The following is a 21,207-nucleotide window of genomic DNA, read 5'->3' on the forward strand; positions in this document are numbered from 1 at the left end:
TCAAACGTTGTATAGCATAAATCATTAGTGCCTTTTTTAACCAGAACATGAATAATATTCAAGGTGGACGAATGCATTCTCTTTTATAACGTATTGGAACGAGGGTACCCAACATGAACTCGCGCGCCAGAGTCTAATCGGCCATCACCGTTCCAAGGCTCTTGTTTGGTCAGATCTCACAGTAAAAGACTCAAAACACTTTGTAAAGGCTGGTGACATCTAGTGGAAGCAATAGGAAGTGCCAAAACATTAATCAACCCCTGTGTGTTTCAATGGCATAGGCTTAAAGGTAATTCAACACATCAGGTATCCACTTCCTGTCAGAAAATGTCTCAGGGTTTTGCCTGCCAAATGAGTTCTGTTATACTCACAGACACCATTCAAACAGTTTTAGAAACTTTAGGGTGTTTTCTATCCATATATAATAAGTATATGCATATTCTAGTTACTGGGTAGGATTAGTAACCAGATTAAATCAGGTACGTTTTTTTATCCAGCCGTGAAAATACTGCCCCCTAGCCCCAACAGGTTAAACAACCTCAACTCATCAGGGCGTGGACTCTACAAAGTGTTAAACAACAACTCATCAGGGCATGGACTCTACAAAGTGTTAAACAACAACTCATCAGGGCATGGACTCTACAAAGTGTTAAACAACCTCAACTCATCAGGGCATGGACTCTACAAAGTGTTAAACAACTCAACTCGTCAGGGCGTGGACTCTACAAAGTGTTAAACAACTCAACTCGTCAGGGCGTGGACTCTACAAAGTGTTAAACAACCTCAACTCGTCAGGGCGTGGACTCTACAAAGTGTTAAACAACCTCAACTCATCAGGGCGTGGACTCTACAAAGTGTTAAACAACCTCAACTCGTCAGGGCATGGACTCTACAAAGTGTTAAACAACCTCAACTCATCAGGGCATGGACTCTACAAAGTGTTAAACAACAACTCATCAGGGCGTGGACTCTACAAAGTGTTAAACAACAACTCATCAGGGCGTGGACTCTACAAAGTGTTAAACAGCAACTCATCAGGGCGTGGACTCTACAAAGTGTTAAACAACAACTCATCAGGGCGTGGACTCTACAAAGTGTTAAACAACAACTCATCTCATCAGGGCGTGGACTCTACAAAGTGTTAAACAACAACTCATCTCATCAGGGCGTGGACTCTACAATGTGTTAAACAACAACTTATCAGGGCGTGGACTCTACAAAGTGTTAAACAACAACTCATCAGGGTGTGGACTCTACAAAGTGTTAAACAACAACTCATCAGGGCGTGGACTCTACAAAGTGTTAAACAACAACTCATCAGGGCGTGGACTCTACAAAGTGTTAAACAACAACTCATCAGGGCGTGGACTCTACAAAGTGTTAAACAACAACTCATCAGGGCGTGGACTCTACAAAGTGTTAAACAACCTCAACTCGTCAGGGCATGGACTCTACAAAGTGTTAAACAACCTCAACTCGTCAGGGCGTGGACTCTACAAAGTGTTAAACAACCTCAACTCATCAGGGCGTGGACTCTACAAAGTGTTAAACAACCTCAACTCATCAGGGCGTGGACTCTACAAAGTGTTAAACAACAACTCATCAGGGCGTGGACTCTACAAAGTGTTAAACAACCTCAACTCATCGGGGCGTGGACTCTACAAAGTGTTAAACAACCTCAACTCGTCAGGGCGTGGACTCTACAAAGTGTTAAACAACAACTCGTCAGGGCGTGGACTCTACAAAGTGTTAAACAACAACTCATCAGGGTGTGGACTCTACAAAGTGTTAAACAACCTCAACTCATCGGGGCGTGGACTCTACAAAGTGTTAAACAACCTCAACTCATCAGGGCGTGGACTCTACAAAGTGTTAAACAACAACTCATCAGGGCGTGGACTCTACAAAGTGTTAAACAACAACTCATCAGGGCATGGACTCTACAAAGTGTTAAACAACCTCAACTCGTCAGGGCGTGGACTCTACAAAGTGTTAAACAACAACTCGTCAGGGCGTGGACTCTACAAAGTGTTAAACAACCTCATCAGGGCGTGGACTCTACAAAGTGTTAAACAACAACTCGTCAGGGCGTGGACTCTACAAAGTGTTAAACAACAACTCATCAGGGCGTGGGCTCTACAAAGTGTTAAACAACCTCATCAGGGCGTGGACTCTACAAAGTGTTAAAAGCGTTCCACAGGGATGCTGGCCCATGTTGACTCCAATGCTTTCCACAGTTGTCAAGTTGGCTGGATGTCTATTGGGTGGTGGACCATTATTGAAGCACACAGGAAACTGTTGAGCATGAAAATACCCAGCAGCATTGCAATTCTTGACACACTCAAACTGGTGCCCCTGGCGCCTATTACCATACTCTGTTCAAAGGCACTTAAGTCTTCTGTCTTGCCCATTCAGCCTCAATGGCACACAAACACAATCCATGTCTCAGTAGCCTCATGCCTTAAAAATCCTTCTGTAACCTGTCTCCTCCCCTTCATCTACACTGATTGAAGTGGATCATAGTTTTCACCTGGATGAATGTGGTCCGTGTGTTTTAATGGTTTGTATACTCAGTGTAAAACATCTCTCCTCCAGGTGACAACATGTTGACGGCCATCTCGGTGGCCAGGGACTGTGGCATGATTCCCCCTCAGGACCAGGTCATCATCGCCGACGCGCTGCCCCCTAAAGATGGCCAGGCGGCCAAGATCACTTGGCGCTACGCAGACAACCCCAGCAAACACGTGGGCAAAGCCCCGCGTCTGGAGGTGAGGGACCCCTGGTGGTGGGTGTGGCTCATTACAGCTCTGACAGACACACACACACACACACACACACACACACACACACACACACACACACACACACACTGATCCCCCTCAGATCCATGCAGGACAACATCAGAACTCAGAAATTGCCCGGTGAGCACACGCAACAGGAATGGATAAATGAATGTGTGTGTTCTGTGTTCCAGACACTGGCACACACAGAGGTCACACAGCCAGCCAGTCATTGTGTCAGATTGTCTAGATGCTATCAGGGATATGTATATTTAGTGGCAGACCTCGAGGTCTCCACATCAGTTTATATGGAAACTGAAGTTATTTGTCTCTAACTTGAACGATTGTTAATCTACATAAGCCATGTTGTACCATTCAATCATTTACAAGATGTCACTCTTCCCTTGCTCACCTGCACCTGCTTTTCCCCGCCCCTTCCTGTCCCAACAGGAAGTAGAGATCAATCTAGAGGATGTGCGTCACACTCACAAGCCTCAGGACCAGTACCACTTTGCTATGAGTGGCAAGTCCTTCGCTGTCATCACCGAGCACTTTCAGGACCTGCTGCAGAAGGTCCACCACCCCTCCATTCCCCTATAAACACATAGCTACTGCTGTTGGGATGTGGTTGTGTCTAATGCATTGTTGTTGACCTATCTGGTGTAGTTGGTGCTGCATGGCACCGTGTTTGCCAGAATGGCCCCCGACCAGAAGACCGAGCTCATTGAGGCATTGCAGAGTGTGGAGTGAGTAGAAACACTGACTCAGTACACACTCTCACCCTCTTCGTAGATCTGTTCAAATATTTTAAAAACATTTCATTAATTACATTTACAACAGTCAAATGATCTTCTCTTTCCCCATCTGCAGTTATTTTGTGGGCATGTGTGGAGACGGCGCAAACGATTGTGGTGTAAGTATAGACTCTTTGAAAGCATGCAAATAGAAGTAAAGACACTGTCATTCCTTTAAATGTTCTTGTTTCTGACGACTTTCTACCGTCTCCGCCACCCTCGCTCTCTAGGCTTTGAAGAGGGCTCACGGTGGGATCTCTCTCTCTGAGCTGGAGGCCTCTGTAGCCTCTCCCTTCACCTCCAGGACCCCCAACATCTCCTGTGTGCCTAGCCTCATCAGGTAGGCCTGCCCTGGGCCTCCAGCACCACAATACTACCCTACTGCCAAGCTGAACACGGCTAACAAACTAACACCATCCTACTGCCAAGCTGAACACGGCTAACAAACTAACACCATCCTACTGCCAAGCTGAACACGGCTAACAAACTAACACCATCCTACTGCCAAGCTGAACACGGCTAACAAACTAACACCATCCTACTGCCAAGCTGAACACGGCTAACAAACTAACACCATCCTACTGCCAAGCTGAACACGGCTAACAAACTAACACCATCCTACTGCCAAGCTGAACACGGCTAACAAACTAACACCATCCTACTGCCAAGCTGAACACGGCTAACAAACTAACACCATCCTACTGCCAAGCTGAACACGGCTAACAAACTAACACCATCCTACTGCCAAGCTGAACACGGCTAACAAACTAACACCATCCTACTGCCAAGCTGAACACGGCTAACAAACTAACACCATCCTACTGCCAAGCTGAACACGGCTAACAAACTAACACCATCCTACTGCCAAGCTGAACACGGCTAACAAACTAACACCATCCTACTGCCAAGCTGAACACGGCTAACAAACTAACACCATCCTACTGCCAAGCTGAACACGGCTAACAAACTAACACCATCCTACTGCCAAGCTGAACACGGCTAACAAACTAACACCATCCTACTGCCAAGCTGAACACGGCTAACAAACTAACACCATCCTACTGCCAAGCTGAACACGGCTAACAAACTAACACCATCCTACTGCCAAGCTGAACATGGCTAATCAGTCAGCCTTATGAACTTGCATGCTGACTCACTTGTTTGCGCCGCAATAAAAAACGACTCTTTCTCCACAGAGAAGGGCGAGCGGCTCTGATCACCTCCTTCTGTGTGTTCAAGTTCATGGCCCTGTACAGCATCATCCAGTACATCAGTGTCACGCTGCTCTACTCTGTGAGTACAGTACCCCTCCCTTAGTCTCTGCACTCCTGTCAGGAGATTACCTCAGAGATCCGATTAAATCTGTCATTCTATGGATATTACTCTCTGGTGTATACAGTAGCTGACCTCTAACCTTGTCAGATCCTCAGTAACCTGGGAGACTTCCAGTTCCTCTTCATCGACATCGCAATCATCCTTCTCGTAGTCTTCACCAGTAAGTAAACAACATCAGTTAGATGGAGTGTTATGTTATTGCAAAATTCCCTTTTTTGATGCTGCAGACATTACTTGTTTGATCTACTACCAACTTTCTATCTTCTGGTTCCTTACTTCTCTCTTTCTCTCCCACCTTCTCTGTCCAGTGTCTCTGAACCCAGCGTGGAAGGAGCTGGTGTCGAGGCGTCCCCCCTCAGGTCTGATCTCAGGCCCACTGCTGTTCTCCGTGCTGACTCAGATCCTCATCTGTCTGGGCTTCCAGACCATCGCCTTCCTCTGGGTCCGACACCAGGCCTGGTACCACATCTGGACGCCACAGTCCGAGTGAGTCCAAGTTCAACCCCCACGATGACTACTGGACCTATTCAAAACACACTATTTGGAGGATAGCTGTATCAATCTAAAATCACCAATAAGACAGCTGTAACAAAACACCAATGGCCCAATGAGACAACTGTACCAGACCCAAAACAAACCAATAAGCCAACTGTAAACACTAACATTAGCCGTGAAGGTCTTCCTGTATGTCATTACCTTTACAAGTCATTACAGCTTTTGACTTGTAAAGCTGCTTCCTGCTAAACACCGCGTCGTCTGTCTGTCGGGGGGGGGGGGGGGGTGTGTGTGTGTGTGTGTGTGTGTGTGTGTGTGTGTGTGTGTGTGTGTGTGTGTGTGTGTGTGTGTGTCTGTGTGCCCTGTGTGTCTGTGTGCCCTGTGTATCTGTGTGCCCTGTGTATCTGTGTGCCCTGTGTATCTGTGTGCCCTGTGTATCTGTGTGCCCTGTGTATCTGTGTGCCCTGTGTATCTGTCCTCTCCCAGTGCCTGCAACTCGTCCCTCCGTGCCAACTTGGGGCCGGAACACAACTCCTCAGAGGAGAGGGACGACCACAACATCAAGAACTACGAGAACACCTCCCTGTTCTACGTCTCCTCCTTCCAGTACCTCATCGTGGCCATCATCTTCTCCAAGGGGAAGCCCTTCAGACAGCCAAGCTACAAAAACTGTGAGGACCACTACTTACACCAATGTTCCCACATACCTACCTGAAAATCAGATAATGGTTTAAGTGTTGCTTCTAAAATCAGTTGTGGTTTGAGATTTGTTGAAAGTGCAACATTGGGGTGAGTATCTTTTGCTGTGTGACTGACATGTTGGTTTTATCGTCTCTCTTCCGGTTTCTTCAGGGCCTTTTGTGGTGTCATGTATTGGCCTGTACATATTTCTGTTCTTCATCATGTTCTACCCTGTGTCTGCTATCGATGAATTCCTAGAGGTGAGTGGACGTCAACCATGAGAGACAAGCTTTATACAGATATTAGCCTCAAGCTTTGGTTGAATTGAGTCCCACAATAGTGATATTGTGACTGAACATGGCACTGCTCCACTGTTTGTTAAATGTACTCTTTGAACCTGTTTCTCTTCTTTATATTTTTTATATAGATTGTGTGTGTTCCGTTTGAATGGAGAATCACTCTGTTCTTCATCATCATAGTCAATGCAGCCGTGTCTGTATTGGTGGAGGTAAGACGCACACACACGAACGCACGCACATCAAAGTGAGACGTGCGCTGTCCATTTTGCATTATTCTGAGCTTTCTTTAGGTAATTTTCTCATATACAATTTTCGTTTTGTCATGCGATGTTTTCATTAGTGGCGCTTCGGTTCAGTCAGGTGGTGCTGGATTGTGTGTTGACTGTGGCCTACTGACCGACTGGAGAGTGACTGTGGCCTACTGACCGACTGGAGAGTGACTGTGGCCTACTGACCGACTGGAGAGTGACTGTGGCCTACTGACCGACTGGAGAGTGACTGTGGCCTACTGACCGACTGGAGAGTGACTGTGGCCTACTGACCGACTGGAGAGTGACTGTGGCCTACTGACCGACTGGAGAGTGACTGTGGCCTACTGACCGACTGGAGAGTGACTGTGGCAGAACATTAACAGATGAAGCTGAGGGTTGAGCCAGTGTCTCTCTGTCTGACATACCATTTGACTACCTTTTCATTATGGAAAAAGCCAGACATTCGGCCTTGTCTTTCATTGATGTAACCCAATGAAACTCTACCTTTAGCGAACACATACACACAATTCCTCCCAAAAAACATTCCTTACCCCAGGACTTCAATGGGTGACTATCCAAGAACATAAGGAAGAAGGAACACTCTATTTCTGCCTAGATTTGACATTCATTGACGGGACATACAAAAACAGGCTTAACGTTTTGGCTTAATCGCCTTCATCACATCATTCCTACCTGTAAATACAACCTGCAATCACCACAGTGACTGCCATACTGTAGACCACTCATTCAATCTAATGGGTGGTTGGTTACACACCTAGTTCCTTTTCTCTCTCTGTCAGAAAATGATGACCTAAAGCTTTGTGGCCCAATGATAATGGCTCACCAGTGATTTACTATTAGAAAATGCCCCTGGCTTACCCTGCACAGTAGAACAGTAGCACTACAGTGCCTTCAGGAAGTATTCACGCCCCTTGACTTTTTCCACGTTATAGTCTGAATTTAAAATAGAAGAGAAAACATTTCACTGGCCTACACACAATACCCCATAACGTCGAAGTGGAATTATGTTTATTTTTACTAATTAATGTTATGACAAGCCTAAATAAGTTCAGGAGTAAACATGTGTTTAATAAGTGCATGGACTAACTGTGTGTAGTACTTGTGTTAATATGATTTTTGAATGACTACCCACACATACAAGTATCTGTAAGGTCCCTCAGTCGAGCAGTGCATTTCAAACCCTGATTCACAGTTGTCCAATGCCTCGCTAAGAAGGGCACCTATTTGTAGATGGGTAAAAATACAAAAAGTAGATATTGAATATCCCTTTGAGCATGGTGAAGTTATTCATTACACTTTTGATGGTGTATCAATACAACGATACAGGTGTCCTTCCTAACTCAGTTACAGGGGAGGAAGAAAACTGCTCAGGGATTTCACCATTAGGCCAATGGTCACTTTAAAACAGTTTGCATTTAATGGCTATGATAGAAAATTGAGGATGGATCAACATTTTATTTACCCCACAATACTAACCCAATTGACAGAGTGAAAAGGAAGCTTGTACAGAATATTCCAAAACATGCATCCTGTTTGCAACAAGGCACTAAAGTAATACTGCAAAATATAAGGCAAAGCGATTCACTTTTGGTCCTGAATACAAAGTGTTATGTTTGGGGCAAACTAATACACTCTCCATATTTCCAATCATAGTGGTGGATGCATCTTGTGGGTATACTTGTAATCTTTAAGGACTGGAGTAAAAGAAGGAAAGGGAAAAAAACGTAAAAAAAACCCAGAATGGCACTAAGCACAGGCAAAAACCTGGTTGTCTGCTTTCCACCAGACACTGGGATATGAATTCACCTTTCAGCAGGACAATAACCTAAAACACAAGGCCAAATCTACACTGGAGTTGCTTACCAAGAAGTTCCTGAGTGGCCTAGTTACAGTTTTGACTTAAATCTGCTTGACAATCTATGGCAGGACCTGAAATGGATGTCTAGCCATGATCAAAAACAACTTGAGAGCTTGAAGAATTTAGAAAAAAATAATGGGCAAATATTGTACAATCCAGGTGTGCACAGCTCTTAGACCTACCCAGAAAGACTCACAGCTGAAATCACTGCCAAAGGGGATTCTAACATGTATTGACTCAAGGGTGTGAATACTTAAGTAAAATAGATATTTCTGTGTGTCTTTTTCAATAAATGTGCAACATGTTTTTACTTTGGTATTGTGTGTAGATGGGTGAGGAAAAAAAACACATTTCAAATTCAGGCTGTAACGCAACAAAATGTGGAATAAGTCCAGGGGTATGAATACTTTCAGAAGACACTCTATATTACTGTGTTGCTCTTATCCCCCTCTTGAGCCTCACAAGCCCAAGAACAGCTTAGCAGTGACAAGATGGTGCTCTCCCAGGGCTGCCAACCTCTCACTCCCCAACCAATGACGCTCAATGGATAATCACCAGCAACGGATCTGTCATAAAACAAAATCACAACAAAATCCACTTTAAAAAGCACCATTCTTCTGTTGTAGATGAAGTTAACACTCTCTCACTTTATTTGTTTTCATTTATCACGACTAAGGCACAGCCCTGAAATCACCCAAAATGTCCTTACAATAGTTTGACTATTCAAAAAAAACGAATGTACAAAATCTTCTTGGGAGAAGCTATGTGATTAAGTAGCCACGCTGCTCTTTGTAATTCTTTCCTGCCCACTGCGCCTATTATTCCATAGACCCTCGTCCTTGACGTCGTCTTATGGAAGCTTGTCTTCAGCCGAGACAAGCAGGGCGGCTATGGCACCACCCATGCCGCTCCAACAACACAGGTTGGGAAATCTGACGCTCCTCCTCTCTTCCACCGTCGCTTTTCACCTCCCCCTATGCCCACCCCTTCTTTATTTCCTTCTTTCTGTATACCCTCCCCAGACCTTGCATGTGCAGACCTGTTTGCGCTCTGGCCCCTCTTCCGCCCCCTGGTGGGTCTCCTGTGTTATTACTCTCCTCTGGGAACAAGATTACCCCAGTCTTCCCTCCTATCTAAAGCTCCAGCAGTAGTAGAGATATTGCTCCAGTAAGCTCCCCCGATTGCATGTACCTCTCAGCTTCCCTGTAAGCCGCTAAGAGTGGAAATAGCATGGCCTAGATCAGGTATGTCTACACTGCAGGTTAGCTGGTATGTCCCACACATGGTCACTTTTGGCCTCCTTTTATATGTAGCAGGTAAAATGTGCCCCCATTTCCAATTGCAAATAGTCACAATTACCTTTTTTGCTGAACCGCAGCATCTTAGCTTGTCTGCTTGTTTTGAGGTAATTCTCTGGCAGAAAAACTTCAATCCCCAAAACGTATTGCAATGCTGGACATTAATTTGATTGGCCTAAGAACATTTTCTGTTGAGGGGAAAGTTCCCCAGGAAATTATTTAATTGTCTCAATTATTAACCATTATAAAACAATGTGCATTCTGCAATAAAGTGAACCAATCTGAATCCCATCGCTACCTTCTTTTGGTTATATAGTGCATGTGGTGACATAAGCATGTGATATCATTCTACTGTCTAAAGGCATGAAAAGAAAAATATATAATTTAAAGAGATCAATTGTAAAGAGAATGAATGGGGAAATATTCATTGTTTTCTTTGCTGTTTCCTTTGCCCATTTCTCGTTGTTATCGTGCTGTTTCCAGGGGTGCTTCGACCTGTGGGGAGCCAAGTGTCTGTCGTGGCTGTGCTGCCGGCAGAGGAAGGTACCCAAGGCGCGCTACATGCACCTGGCCCAGGAGCTTAGCGTGGACCCCGACTGGCCCCCCAAACCCACCACCACCACCGAGGCCAAGCCCCCACTGCCCGGCAACCCCCCTGAAAATGGCTCCTCCTACCAGATAATGGCTGACTCCTAGCACCCCCTCGCCCCACACTTGGCTAAAGCCACACACACACCAGACCAAAAGGACAAAAAGAAACAGTGGTGTATGGAAAGAACAAGGCGAAAGATGGGGTGATGGTAGAAAGGGATTTTGGGGTGAAGAAATGGTAGTGTGGATCTCTCCATGCTCTTTGCTGCTCAGATCCAGCACACTGTTCAGACCCTGGCTGGTCTACGTAACCCTCACCAACCAAACCCCTCAACCTGCCACCACCCCCTGGTATACAATGGTTGGTCTACTACACAAATACACCCCCCAGTATGGTCTACTCTATATCCACCCCGCCTTCAGCTGGTCTACCTGCAGTCCAAGAGTCCATGTTGTCCACAGGCTGGGTCCTGTGGCAGAGTCGGACCCCTGTGTCATTATGACTTTAATCATTGCCTCACTGCTTTTTAACCCTTGCAGAACTATGCAGCGAACTGACAAACTCCAATTTAGTCTTAAAATGGTAATGATTTCTACAATTGTAATTGGTGTTGCCGTGATTCCTCCAGGAGCTCCAGACCTTCTTTCATTTTTGCTTTTGTTTGTAAGCAGCCACCAGCCATCTCCACTAACATGGTTATCATACAGGGGACTTGAAGCATGGATGTGCATGAACCCAGCTCCGTATAGCCATTGTTATATGGTGGTTGGAATACTACTGCTGCTTACCCAACAGTACTGTAGTATTAATATTGCTGAACAGGGACCAGAACCTTTTTGTATTATGTAACAAGGCATAACAAGAGGCAGCATGCAAACGGCTTGGAATCACGGGTAGCAGCAACCCACCCCCCTGCATGTAGAAACCATCCAAAGGCGAATAGACTTGCAAAATCATGTCAAACTGGCCTCACATAGGCTAGCGTTGCTCCGCATGGAGAAGGTCTGTCTTTAAAAAAAGAAGAAAAAAATGTGATCCTATCTGTATTGGAAGAAGAATCGAGGTATGATAATGGTGAAAGGCGAGGCATTGTGAAATTCGTTACCTAGCCGTATGCGTGCGCTCTCTCTCTCCATACAGCCATGCAACTGGCAAGATACTGTACTACCAATGTATACTCCGCTAAAGCCATAGTAGCATGAATGTATTGTATTAGCATTGCTCACTGCACAGTCAAAAGAGAAATCAAAGGGCTTAAAACTCATTGTCCATCAGAGGAGGCTGCTGTGTAGAGATATACGATGACGTGCTCATTGTAATGGCTGGAATAGATGAATTAATTTCATTCCAACCGCTACAAGTCTGTCCTTCTATATCTCCGCCCACCAGCCACCACTGTTATCCAAATTCTCAAAGATACAATACACACTCTGTCACTGTATATATTTTCTCAACAGTTTATTTCATTACAGAAAATGTACATTGTGCATTGCTGTCCAGCCTCATGTGTTGACAGTCTTGTACATGTCATATTTTCTGCCAGTCAGTCATAAGCCAGTCTTTCTCCTCATAGTAGTAGGTCGTCACATATCGTCAGAGATCCTAGTTTGTGTTCATCTGATGTAAATATTTTATTTGATGACATTGAAAATGTGTGTCAGAATTACCGGAAACAATACTGAGAGGTATCGCTAGAATGCAAGTTCAAATCTTTAAAAATTATGTATTTACTTGGTGTTAAAGGTCCATGCAGCTGTTTTTATCTCAATATCAAATCATTTCTGGGTAACAATTAAGTACCTTACTAACCAGGTTTACATCCAACCTTTTTATGCGAGTAAAGTACATGTCGGATAAAAAATGTCATAACAGGCCTGATGGAAACCATTTTTTTCGGTAAACTTTCCAAATGTCGACAAAACAAAATCCACTAGGTAAGGTGGGATCTTTTTGTCTGTAAAATGAATTATGCGGGGGAAAAGTAATGCTTTTATGATATAGTAACCATCATATCGAAGTGAACCTGGAGTCACGTGATGTGTGGTCCTCCCACTAATACTCATCAGGAAAGCATGCAGTTTATTAGGTTACAGATCTAAATAATTGATAATGAACTTCAAAGGGTGGTGAAAGTGCAAGTAGATGCGCTTAATTCGAGGGTCTTATTTTGGTGACATAATACATGCTTCACTGCAGTTTGACAAATAAAAATAGTCTTGCTCTTTTGTCCATAATAATAATCTCATGTAGGCTATATGTGAGCTCTAAGCAAATAGCAGTTTTGCTGGGACTGTTTGGGAGTGGTCCGAGTGGAGCATTGGCTATTATTGGCAGAGGTTTTGACCTCTTTCTTATTGGTCTATTAACTAATTCACCACCTGGTGGAGTCACCAGGCACGCCAAAACTCCACCCCAACAGCTCTTACACTAAGTGGTCATCATTTCCACAAGTTCACAGTATTATTCCAACCTCAGTGTGAAAATATAAAACACGGAAAAATCACTTTTTGGACTTCACTGGGCCATTAAGGCAAAGTGTTAACTCATTTTTTTTTTTTTCTGCATAAATTACTTGTTTTATTTTTCAGATTCACATTTCAATTTCAGGAATGACAACAACAGATGTCCTAGATTTACATGATCAAACCTTCCAGATCTCTACCAGACATACACTACCGTTCAAAGGTGTGGTGTCACTTAGAAATGTCCTTGTTTTTGAAAGAAAAGCATGTTTTTTTTTGTCCATTAAAATAACATAAAATTGATCAGAAACACAGTGTAGACATTGTTAATGTTGTAAATGACTATTGTTGCTGGAAACAGCTGATTTAAAAAAAAAAATTGAAAATCGACAGAGGCCCATTTTCAGCGACTATGACTCCTGTGTTCCAATGGCACATTGTTAGCTAATCCAAGTTATCATTTTAGAAGGCTAATTGATCATTAGAAAACCCTTTTGCAATTATGTTAGCACAGTTGAAAACTTGTGCTGATTTTAAATTAGCGTTTAAACTGGCCTTTAGACTAGTTAAGTATCTGGAGCATCAGCATTTGTGGGTTCGATTACAGGCTCAAAATGGCTAGAAACAAAACTTTCTTCTGAAACTCGTAAGGCTATTCCATGCAATAAATTGCCAAGAAACTGAAGATCCCGTACAACGCTGTGTACTACTCCCATCACAGAACAGCGCAAACTGGCTCTAACCAGAATAGAAAGAGTAGGAGGCCCCGGTACACAACTGAGCAAGAGGACAAGTACATTAGTGTCTTGTTTGAGAAATGGACGCCTCACAAGTCCTCAACTGGCAGCTTCATTAAATAGTACCCGCAAAACAAGTCTCAACGTCAACAGTGAAGAGGCGACTCCGGGATGCTGGCCTTCTAGGCAGAGTTCCTCTGTGTTCTTTTGCCCATCTTAATCTTTTCTTTTTATTGGCCAGTCTGAGATGGCTTTTTCTTTGCAGCTCTGCCTAGAAGGCCAGCATCCCGGAGTCGCCCCTTCGCTGTTGACATTGAGACTGGTGTTTTGCGGATACTATTTAATGAAGCTGCCAGTTGAGGACTTGTGAGGCGTCTTTCTCAAACTAGATACTCTAATGTACTTGTTCTCTTTCTCAGTTGTGGCCTCCCACTCCTCTTTCTATTCTGGTTAGAGAGTTTGCGCTGTTCTGTTATTTTAATGGACAAAAAATGTGCTTTTCTTTCAAAACAAGGACATTTCTAAGTGACTCAACTTTTGAATGGTAATGTATATTGTTTCTGATATTTGGAGTGTTGGTAATATGACACAGATGATTTTGGAGTGTTGGTAATATGACACAGGTGATTTTAGAGTGTTGGTAATATGACACAGGTGATTTTGGAGTGTTGGTAATATGACACAGGTGATTTTGGAGTGTTGGTAATATGACACAGGTGATTTTGGAGTGTGGGTAATATGACACAGGTGTATAAAGAATGCACTGTAGAGAGCACATTCACCAGGAATATCCAGCAATATTGGTCATTGACAATATATGACCAGGAACAAGAGTACATCCTCTTGTGACAATTAACCTGTTTCTGCAAACCAACTCTAGATTGAATCCATGAGAGTTCTGCTTTTAGTAAAGGTATATTTACTGAATGTTTCTGAAGAATGATTTACATTGGTGTTTAATTATGTTGAGGGGATCTTTCCTAAATATCTGTACAAGATGCAGATTTTTATTTTCAGAACAAAATGTTCAATTTTACATTTAGTTATTTAAATAAAAAATGTCATTTTTGTTGAATGATTATAGAGTAAAAACATTTTAAATGGTTGTAAACAAGTCATGTTTCCAGAAAGTTCAAAAAAGCCCACCTCCAAATCAGACTGGAACATTATTGACTTAATGTTAATAATACAAAGAAAATTGGACTAGCTGTATTTTTTTAAATGTGCATTTACAGTATGTGTTTTTAAATGTACCTTCAAAAACATTGTTTAGAGATGTGCTTGAAATATGGATAATGCGTTTAGATCGAAGGGCTGTAGTGGTGCTTTCTACTCTCGGTACTGTTTTGTCACAATCAGTTGTTTTTGTTGTAATGTTTGGATTTCTTTCCAGTGTTTTGTCACTATCAATGTTATGGAACAAGCGATGCTATGTGTTTATCTTCCTGAATCAGACATGAGTCCATTGGGCATTTCTATAATTATTTAAGCCAATGATGTTGAGGTGCAATTGTCTGATACTACTAGGGCCCTCAAACTAAACTTTGGACCTCGAAGCCAGTTACCCCCTTTTTTTCTTTCTCTCCATTGTTCCCCTCTAATCAGGGACTGATTTTAGGTGTGTGCAATTAATTATCAGGTAGAACAGAACCAGTAGGCGCCGGACCTCATAGGAAAGGGCTGTCAAACTGTCTATAGAGGGCCTAGTGTCTGCAGGTTTGAGTTTTTTTCCTTTCAATTAAGGCCTAGACAAGCAGGTGATGGGGAGTTTTATTAGTTAGTGACCTTAATTCATAAATCGAGTACAAGGGAGGAGCGGAAACCTGCAAACAATCGTCCCTCTGTGAAATGAGTTGGACACGGACACGTGTCATAGGGTGAAAGTTAAATACCCCTGCTATAGGGCTTGTGACCTAACCAGGGAAAAACTGGGATCTAGTTATATCTCTAAAGCAGGGGTGTCAAACTCATTCCATGTAGGGCCAAGGGTCTTCTGGTTTTTGTTTTTTCCTTTCAATGTGTCCAATTAAGACCTAGGTAACCAGGTGAGGGAAGTTCCCAACTAATCAATGACTTTAATTTAGCAATCAAGTACAAGGAAGGAGTGAAAACATGCAGACACTCAGCCCTCCATGAAATGAGTTTTGACGCCTGTGCTCTACGACCAATATCTAGTGGTGAGAAATATCTTCTCAGTACTGTCTGTAAACGGTTACCATAAGGGATTCTATTAATATATTGGCACCTCAGCTCCACAAACACTGTTTCTGGTCAGAAAAATTCTGACCTTTTAGCTCAATGTTCATTTTCACTAGCACCTGTCACCTAAAACATGTAAACCATGCTTTGAGTTTTATATACGCTGTCTGACTTTTTTGTAAAATCTCAATGTTACAGGCTGAAGAATGTGCATTGCTGTGGATATTGCAACCGGTATTCTCTCTCTCTAGAAGGGATAATTTTGCTGCTAGGGGAATGATTCAGACTAACCTTAATGCTTCAACTTTCAATCAATAATGATAACCCTAAAACCTGCAAGTAGTTATTATGCTTGTTTTTCCCCTCCACTTACAAAGAATTGGCTAAATCAAAGCGATTAAGTGTATGCTGAAATTCTTATTTTTTTTGTTAAGGTACATTATACCACCTGTTGACATCTCTAATCACCTGCTTTTTATTTAAGTGTTTGAAACAAACCATTAAGAGGCATTTAGAACATATCAGACACTGAGTCTGTTGAACTTCCAGTGGAATTGTTTCCTCAGGGAAATGTGTATTTGTAACGAATCAAGAAATACAATGAAGTTAATTACCTAACTGAATTAAAAACAATCCTGTTGGTAAACATTTTATTACAGTTCTATTGTATGTAGATTGCTTGTTGTGCTACCAAATCCAATCTCCCAACCCCTAAGAGGCTTCTCTGAGAAAAAAAAAAAAAAAACTTTTGTAAACGTAAATTACTTAGCAAATTTTTGTACTTGTAATTTATTTGTATTTATTTGTATTTCTTTACTTAGGATTGTGTTTCTAATTTCTTTCGTTTTCTTTTCAATAAATGTGGTTGTCAAATACATATTTTGACTACTTTTTCAGGTTAAAGTATACTGAACAAAAATATAAAGTAAAGTGTTGGTCTCATGTTTCATGAGCTTAAATAAACGATCCCATACATTTTTGCGAACGCACAAAAAGCTTATTTCTCTCAAATTGTGTTAACAAATTTGTTTACATCCCTGTTAGTGAGCATTTCTCCTTTGCCAAGATAATCCATCCACCTGACAGGTGTGGCATATTAAGAAGCTGATTAAACAGCATGATCATTACACAGATGCACCTTGTGCTGGGGACAGTAAAAGGCCACACTAAAATGTGCAGTTTTGTCACACAACACAGTACCACAGATGTTGCAAGTTTTTAGGGTGCGTGCAATTGGCATGCCGACTGCAGGAATGTCCACCAGAGCTGTTACAACAGAATTGAATGTACATTTCTCTTTCGTTTTAGAGAATTTGGCAGTACGTCCCACCGGCCTCACAACCACAGACCATGTGTAACCTACTCCAGCCCAGGACCTCCACATCCGGCTTCATCACCTGCGGGATCATCTGACACTCGTCACCCGGAGAGCTGATGAAATTGTGGGTTTGCGCAACAAAATAATTTCTGCACAAACTGTCAGAAACCGTCTCAGGGAAGCTCATCTGCGTGCTCGTCATCCTCACCAGGGTCTTGACCCGACTGCAGTTTGGCTTCGTAACCGACTTCAGTGGACAAATGGCCCCTGGCATGCCGGAGAAGTGTGCTCTTCATGGATAAATCCCGGTTTCAACAGACCGCGTGTATGGCATCCTATGGACGAGCGGTTTGCTGATGTCAACGTTGTGAACAGAGTGCCCTGTGGTGTTGGGGTTATGGTATGGGCAGGTATAAGCTACGAACACAATTGCATTTTCTCGATGGCAATTTGAATGCACAGAGATACTGTGACGAGATCCTGAGGCCCATTATCGTGCCGTTCATCCGCCGCCATCACCTCATGTTTCAGCATGATAATGCATGGCCCCGTGTCGCACAGACCTGTACATAATTCCTGGAAGCTGAAAATGACCCAGTTCTTCCATGGCCTGCATACTCACCAGACATATCACCCATTGAGCACGTTTGGGATGCTCTGGATCAACGTGTACGTCAGTGTGTTCCAGTTCCCGTTAAAATCCAGAAACTTCGCACAGCCATTGAAAAGGAGTGGGACAAAATTCCATTGAAGAGGCCACAATCAACGGCCTGATGAACTCTATGCGGTGGTCACACCAGACTGACTGGTTTTCTGACCCATGCCCCTACTTAAAATAAAAAGTTGTGACCAACAGAGTCATATCTGTATTCCCAGTCGTGAAATCAATAGATTAGGGCCTAATGAATTTATTTCCTTCTTAACTGTGTAACTCGGTGTAACCGCTGTGAAATGGCTAGCTAGTGACGTCACTCGCTCTAAGACCTTGAAGTAGTTGTTTCCCTTACTCTGCAAGGGCTGAGGATTTTGTGGAGCGATAGGTAACGATGCTTCGTGGGAGGCAGTTGTTGATGTGTTCAGAGAGACCCTGGTTCAAGCCCAGGTTGGGGCGAGGAGAGGGACGGAAGCAACACTGTTACATCAGAAAAATCTTTGAAATTGTTGCATTTATATTTTTGTACAGTGTAAAGCACCTTTCTCTATAGTACTATATGATGAACTTGTCGAGGTGCCTGTTCAAGCCATTGTCCCAGATCCATTTTGGCAATTGCTACGCATACAGACAAAACTGTCGGGGGTGAGGCCAAAGTTGGGAACCTCTTTTCAGCATAGCATGTTGCACACTAAAATGTTGGCACCCAGAACCATATCTCGCATGGATTTAACATTGATAAACCAAGCGGGATTATGGTATTAATATACATTTCCATAAATTCCCTGGTTCTATATTGTCTGATTTAGTAATACAAAGTGAATAATTTAACACATCAGGAGCTAAAAATATTTAAATGTTATCAATATTATTCATTTTAGCATAGTTGCTGAGAACAGTAGGCTACATTATGTAGTCAAAATTCTGGAAAATGGCACATCCCATAAAAACAGAGCAGAAATGTAGAGCTCTATTCAATCCGCATCATCGGTGACTGAAATTTCAATTTCAATGTTCCTGTTTTAGTGGAGACTGCACGGTAAATGCTGCATATTTCGTCTTAATTAGAAATGTAAAGGTCATTTCCATCGTGGAATCTTTAACACTTCAACTTTAGGCCGGGATTCAATCCAATCACGCTTTGACAAAGTTAATTTCTGATTGAGCAGGCATGCAGCCTTTACCGTGAATGTGTTAACATTGCCTTTTTAAAAGGTGCATTTTGGAAACAAAACGTGATTGGATTGAATCCCGGCCAACTTTCCTTTCCAATTTGCAAGAGGCTTAATCTAGAGATCTGTTTATAATGACAAGATGCTCATGTCTGCCCTAACAATGGGAGTCTTTGTCCTAAAGGCGGGAATGCAGGTGACAAGTTTAGGGCTGCATTTTATTCCCATATAAATGCATTGGGCTTATTCTGGACAGATTTTGACGAGAGTTAGCCCTCTCCCTTCATCTCCTCCTCTCTGCCGAAACTACAGTATATCACTGGAGAAAGCATCTGAGCGAGCGAAACAGCGCCCCTCTATATGTATCTGATGCTGTCTGGCCAGAAATAGTATGACATGCCATACTCTTTTGGTCCAGGCAGCATCAGATACATGGTCTACACATACTGAGACAAAGGGGCGCTGTTTTACTCACTCAGATGCTTTAACTGAGATGTGTCTTTCTGTCGGCGTGTGTCTCGGTCAAATAAATGATCAATATTTTATTTGGATGGGCAAGGAGGTACGGTAGGGCAGGCCAGGCCCCCTAAGGCCCGCCCATAACGCCAGCCCTGCCACACCCTTCCCGGGGCCAATAGGTAGACCATAGTGGCGACCCGACCTGAAAAAAATGAGGGAGTGGGGTGTCTCGCTTTCTTTACCGTCTCTGATGGAGTTACACCACCGATATCATCTAAACAAAGGCAATGAAAGCAATGCGTTTGTTGGCTAACATGGTTACCACTAATCTGATTGAATCCTGGCCTTAACCCATAAATCTAAGCCGGGGGAGGGGGAATTGTTTTAAGAAGGTCATACCAAGAATCATTTTCCTATTTTAATTTGGAATTTTAAGACCCCTTGAAGTACAACAAATATATATAAACAAATATTTGATCAAATGTTTTATTTGGCCTTACTGCTATTATTAGCCCATATAGACACGGTGAATAAGAAATTCACTACATGAAACAACAGTCCCAAAAAATATATAAAAAGGAAGTTTGATCTGAAGTGTCTCCTATACAGTGGGGAGAACAAGTATTTGATACACTGCCGATTTTGCAGGTTTTCCAACTTACAAAGCATGTAAAGGTCTGTAATTTTTATCATAGGTACACTTCAACGGTGGGAGACTGAATCTAAAACAAAAATCCAGAAAATCACATTGTATGATTTTTAAGTAATTAATTTGCATTTCATTGCATGACATAAGTATTTGATACATCAGAAAAGCAGAACTTAATATTTGGTACAGAAACCTTTGTTTGCAATTACAGAGATCATACGTTTCCTGTAGTTCTTGACCAGGTTTGCACACACTGCAGCAGGGATTTTTGCCCACTCCTCCATACAGACCTTCTCCAGATCCTTCAGGTTTCGGGGCTGTCGCTGGGCAATACGGACTTTCAGCTCCCTCCAAAGATTTTCTATTGGGTTCAGGTCTGGAGACTGGCTAGGCCACTCCAGGACCTTGAGATGCTTCTTACGGAGCCACTCCTTAGTTGCCCTGGCTGTGTGTTTCGGGTCGTTGTCATGCTGGAAGACCCAGTCACGACCCATCTTCAATGCTCTTACTGAGGGAAGGAGGTTGTTGGCCAAGATCTCGCGATACATGGCCCTATCCATCCTCCCCTCAATACGGTACAGTCGTCCTGTCCCCTTTGCACAAAAGCATCCCCAAAGAATGATGTTTCCACCTCCATGCTTCACGGTTGGGATGGTGTTCTTGGGGTTGTACTCATCCTTCTTCCTCCAAACACGGCGAGTGGAGTTTAGACCAAAAAGCTCTATTTTTGTCTCAGACCACATGACCTTCTCCCATTCCTCCTCTGGATCATCCAGATGGTCATTGGCAAACTTCAGACGGGCCTAGACATGCGCTGGCTTGAGCAGGGGGACCTTGCGTGCGCTGCAGGATTTTAATCCATGACGGCATAGTGTGTTACTAATGGTTTTCTTTGAGACTGTGGTCCCAGCTCTCTTCAGGTCATTGACCAGGTCCTGCCGTGTAGTTCTGGGCTGATCCCTCACCTTCCTCATGATCATTGATGCCCCACGAGGTGAGATCTTGCATGGAGCCCCAGACCGAGGGTGATTGACCGTCATCTTGAACTTCTTCCATTTTCTAATAATTGTGCCAACAGTTGTTGCCTTCTCACCAAGCTGCTTGCCTATTGTCCTGTAGCCCATCCCAGCCTTGTGCAGGTCTACAATTTTAGCC

General features: G+C 43.2%; 1 protein-coding gene across 4 annotated transcripts in view; it reads left to right on the forward strand.

Moving 5' to 3' along the window:
• LOC106573868 (polyamine-transporting ATPase 13A3) overlaps positions 1 to 16,679 on the forward strand; it is a 70,154-nt gene extending 53,475 nt beyond the window's left edge. For 3 of the 4 annotated variants that reach the window (XM_014149281.3, XM_014149278.3, XM_014149279.3), the window contains 13 exons: positions 2,596 to 2,768; positions 3,231 to 3,353; positions 3,447 to 3,526; positions 3,651 to 3,693; positions 3,805 to 3,914; positions 4,771 to 4,867; positions 4,997 to 5,069; positions 5,218 to 5,395; positions 5,891 to 6,075; positions 6,257 to 6,345; positions 6,513 to 6,593; positions 9,344 to 9,436; positions 10,296 to 16,679. In XM_014149281.3, the coding sequence (XP_014004756.2) occupies positions 2,596 to 2,768; positions 3,231 to 3,353; positions 3,447 to 3,526; positions 3,651 to 3,693; positions 3,805 to 3,914; positions 4,771 to 4,867; positions 4,997 to 5,069; positions 5,218 to 5,395; positions 5,891 to 6,075; positions 6,257 to 6,345; positions 6,513 to 6,593; positions 9,344 to 9,436; positions 10,296 to 10,508 (1,538 nt within the window). In that variant the 3' untranslated portion in view covers positions 10,509 to 16,679. The remainder of the gene's footprint in view (positions 1 to 2,595; positions 2,769 to 3,230; positions 3,354 to 3,446; positions 3,527 to 3,650; positions 3,694 to 3,804; positions 3,915 to 4,770; positions 4,868 to 4,996; positions 5,070 to 5,217; positions 5,396 to 5,890; positions 6,076 to 6,256; positions 6,346 to 6,512; positions 6,594 to 9,343; positions 9,437 to 10,295) is intronic. The other variant, XM_014149282.3, reaches the window with a different exon arrangement.
• Positions 16,680 to 21,207: the final 4,528 nt, after the last annotated feature.

The sequence above is a fragment of the Salmo salar genome, chromosome 16 (assembly GCF_965601325.2).
Source record: "Salmo salar chromosome 16, fSalSal1, whole genome shotgun sequence".
NCBI lineage: Eukaryota > Metazoa > Chordata > Actinopteri > Salmoniformes > Salmonidae > Salmo > Salmo salar.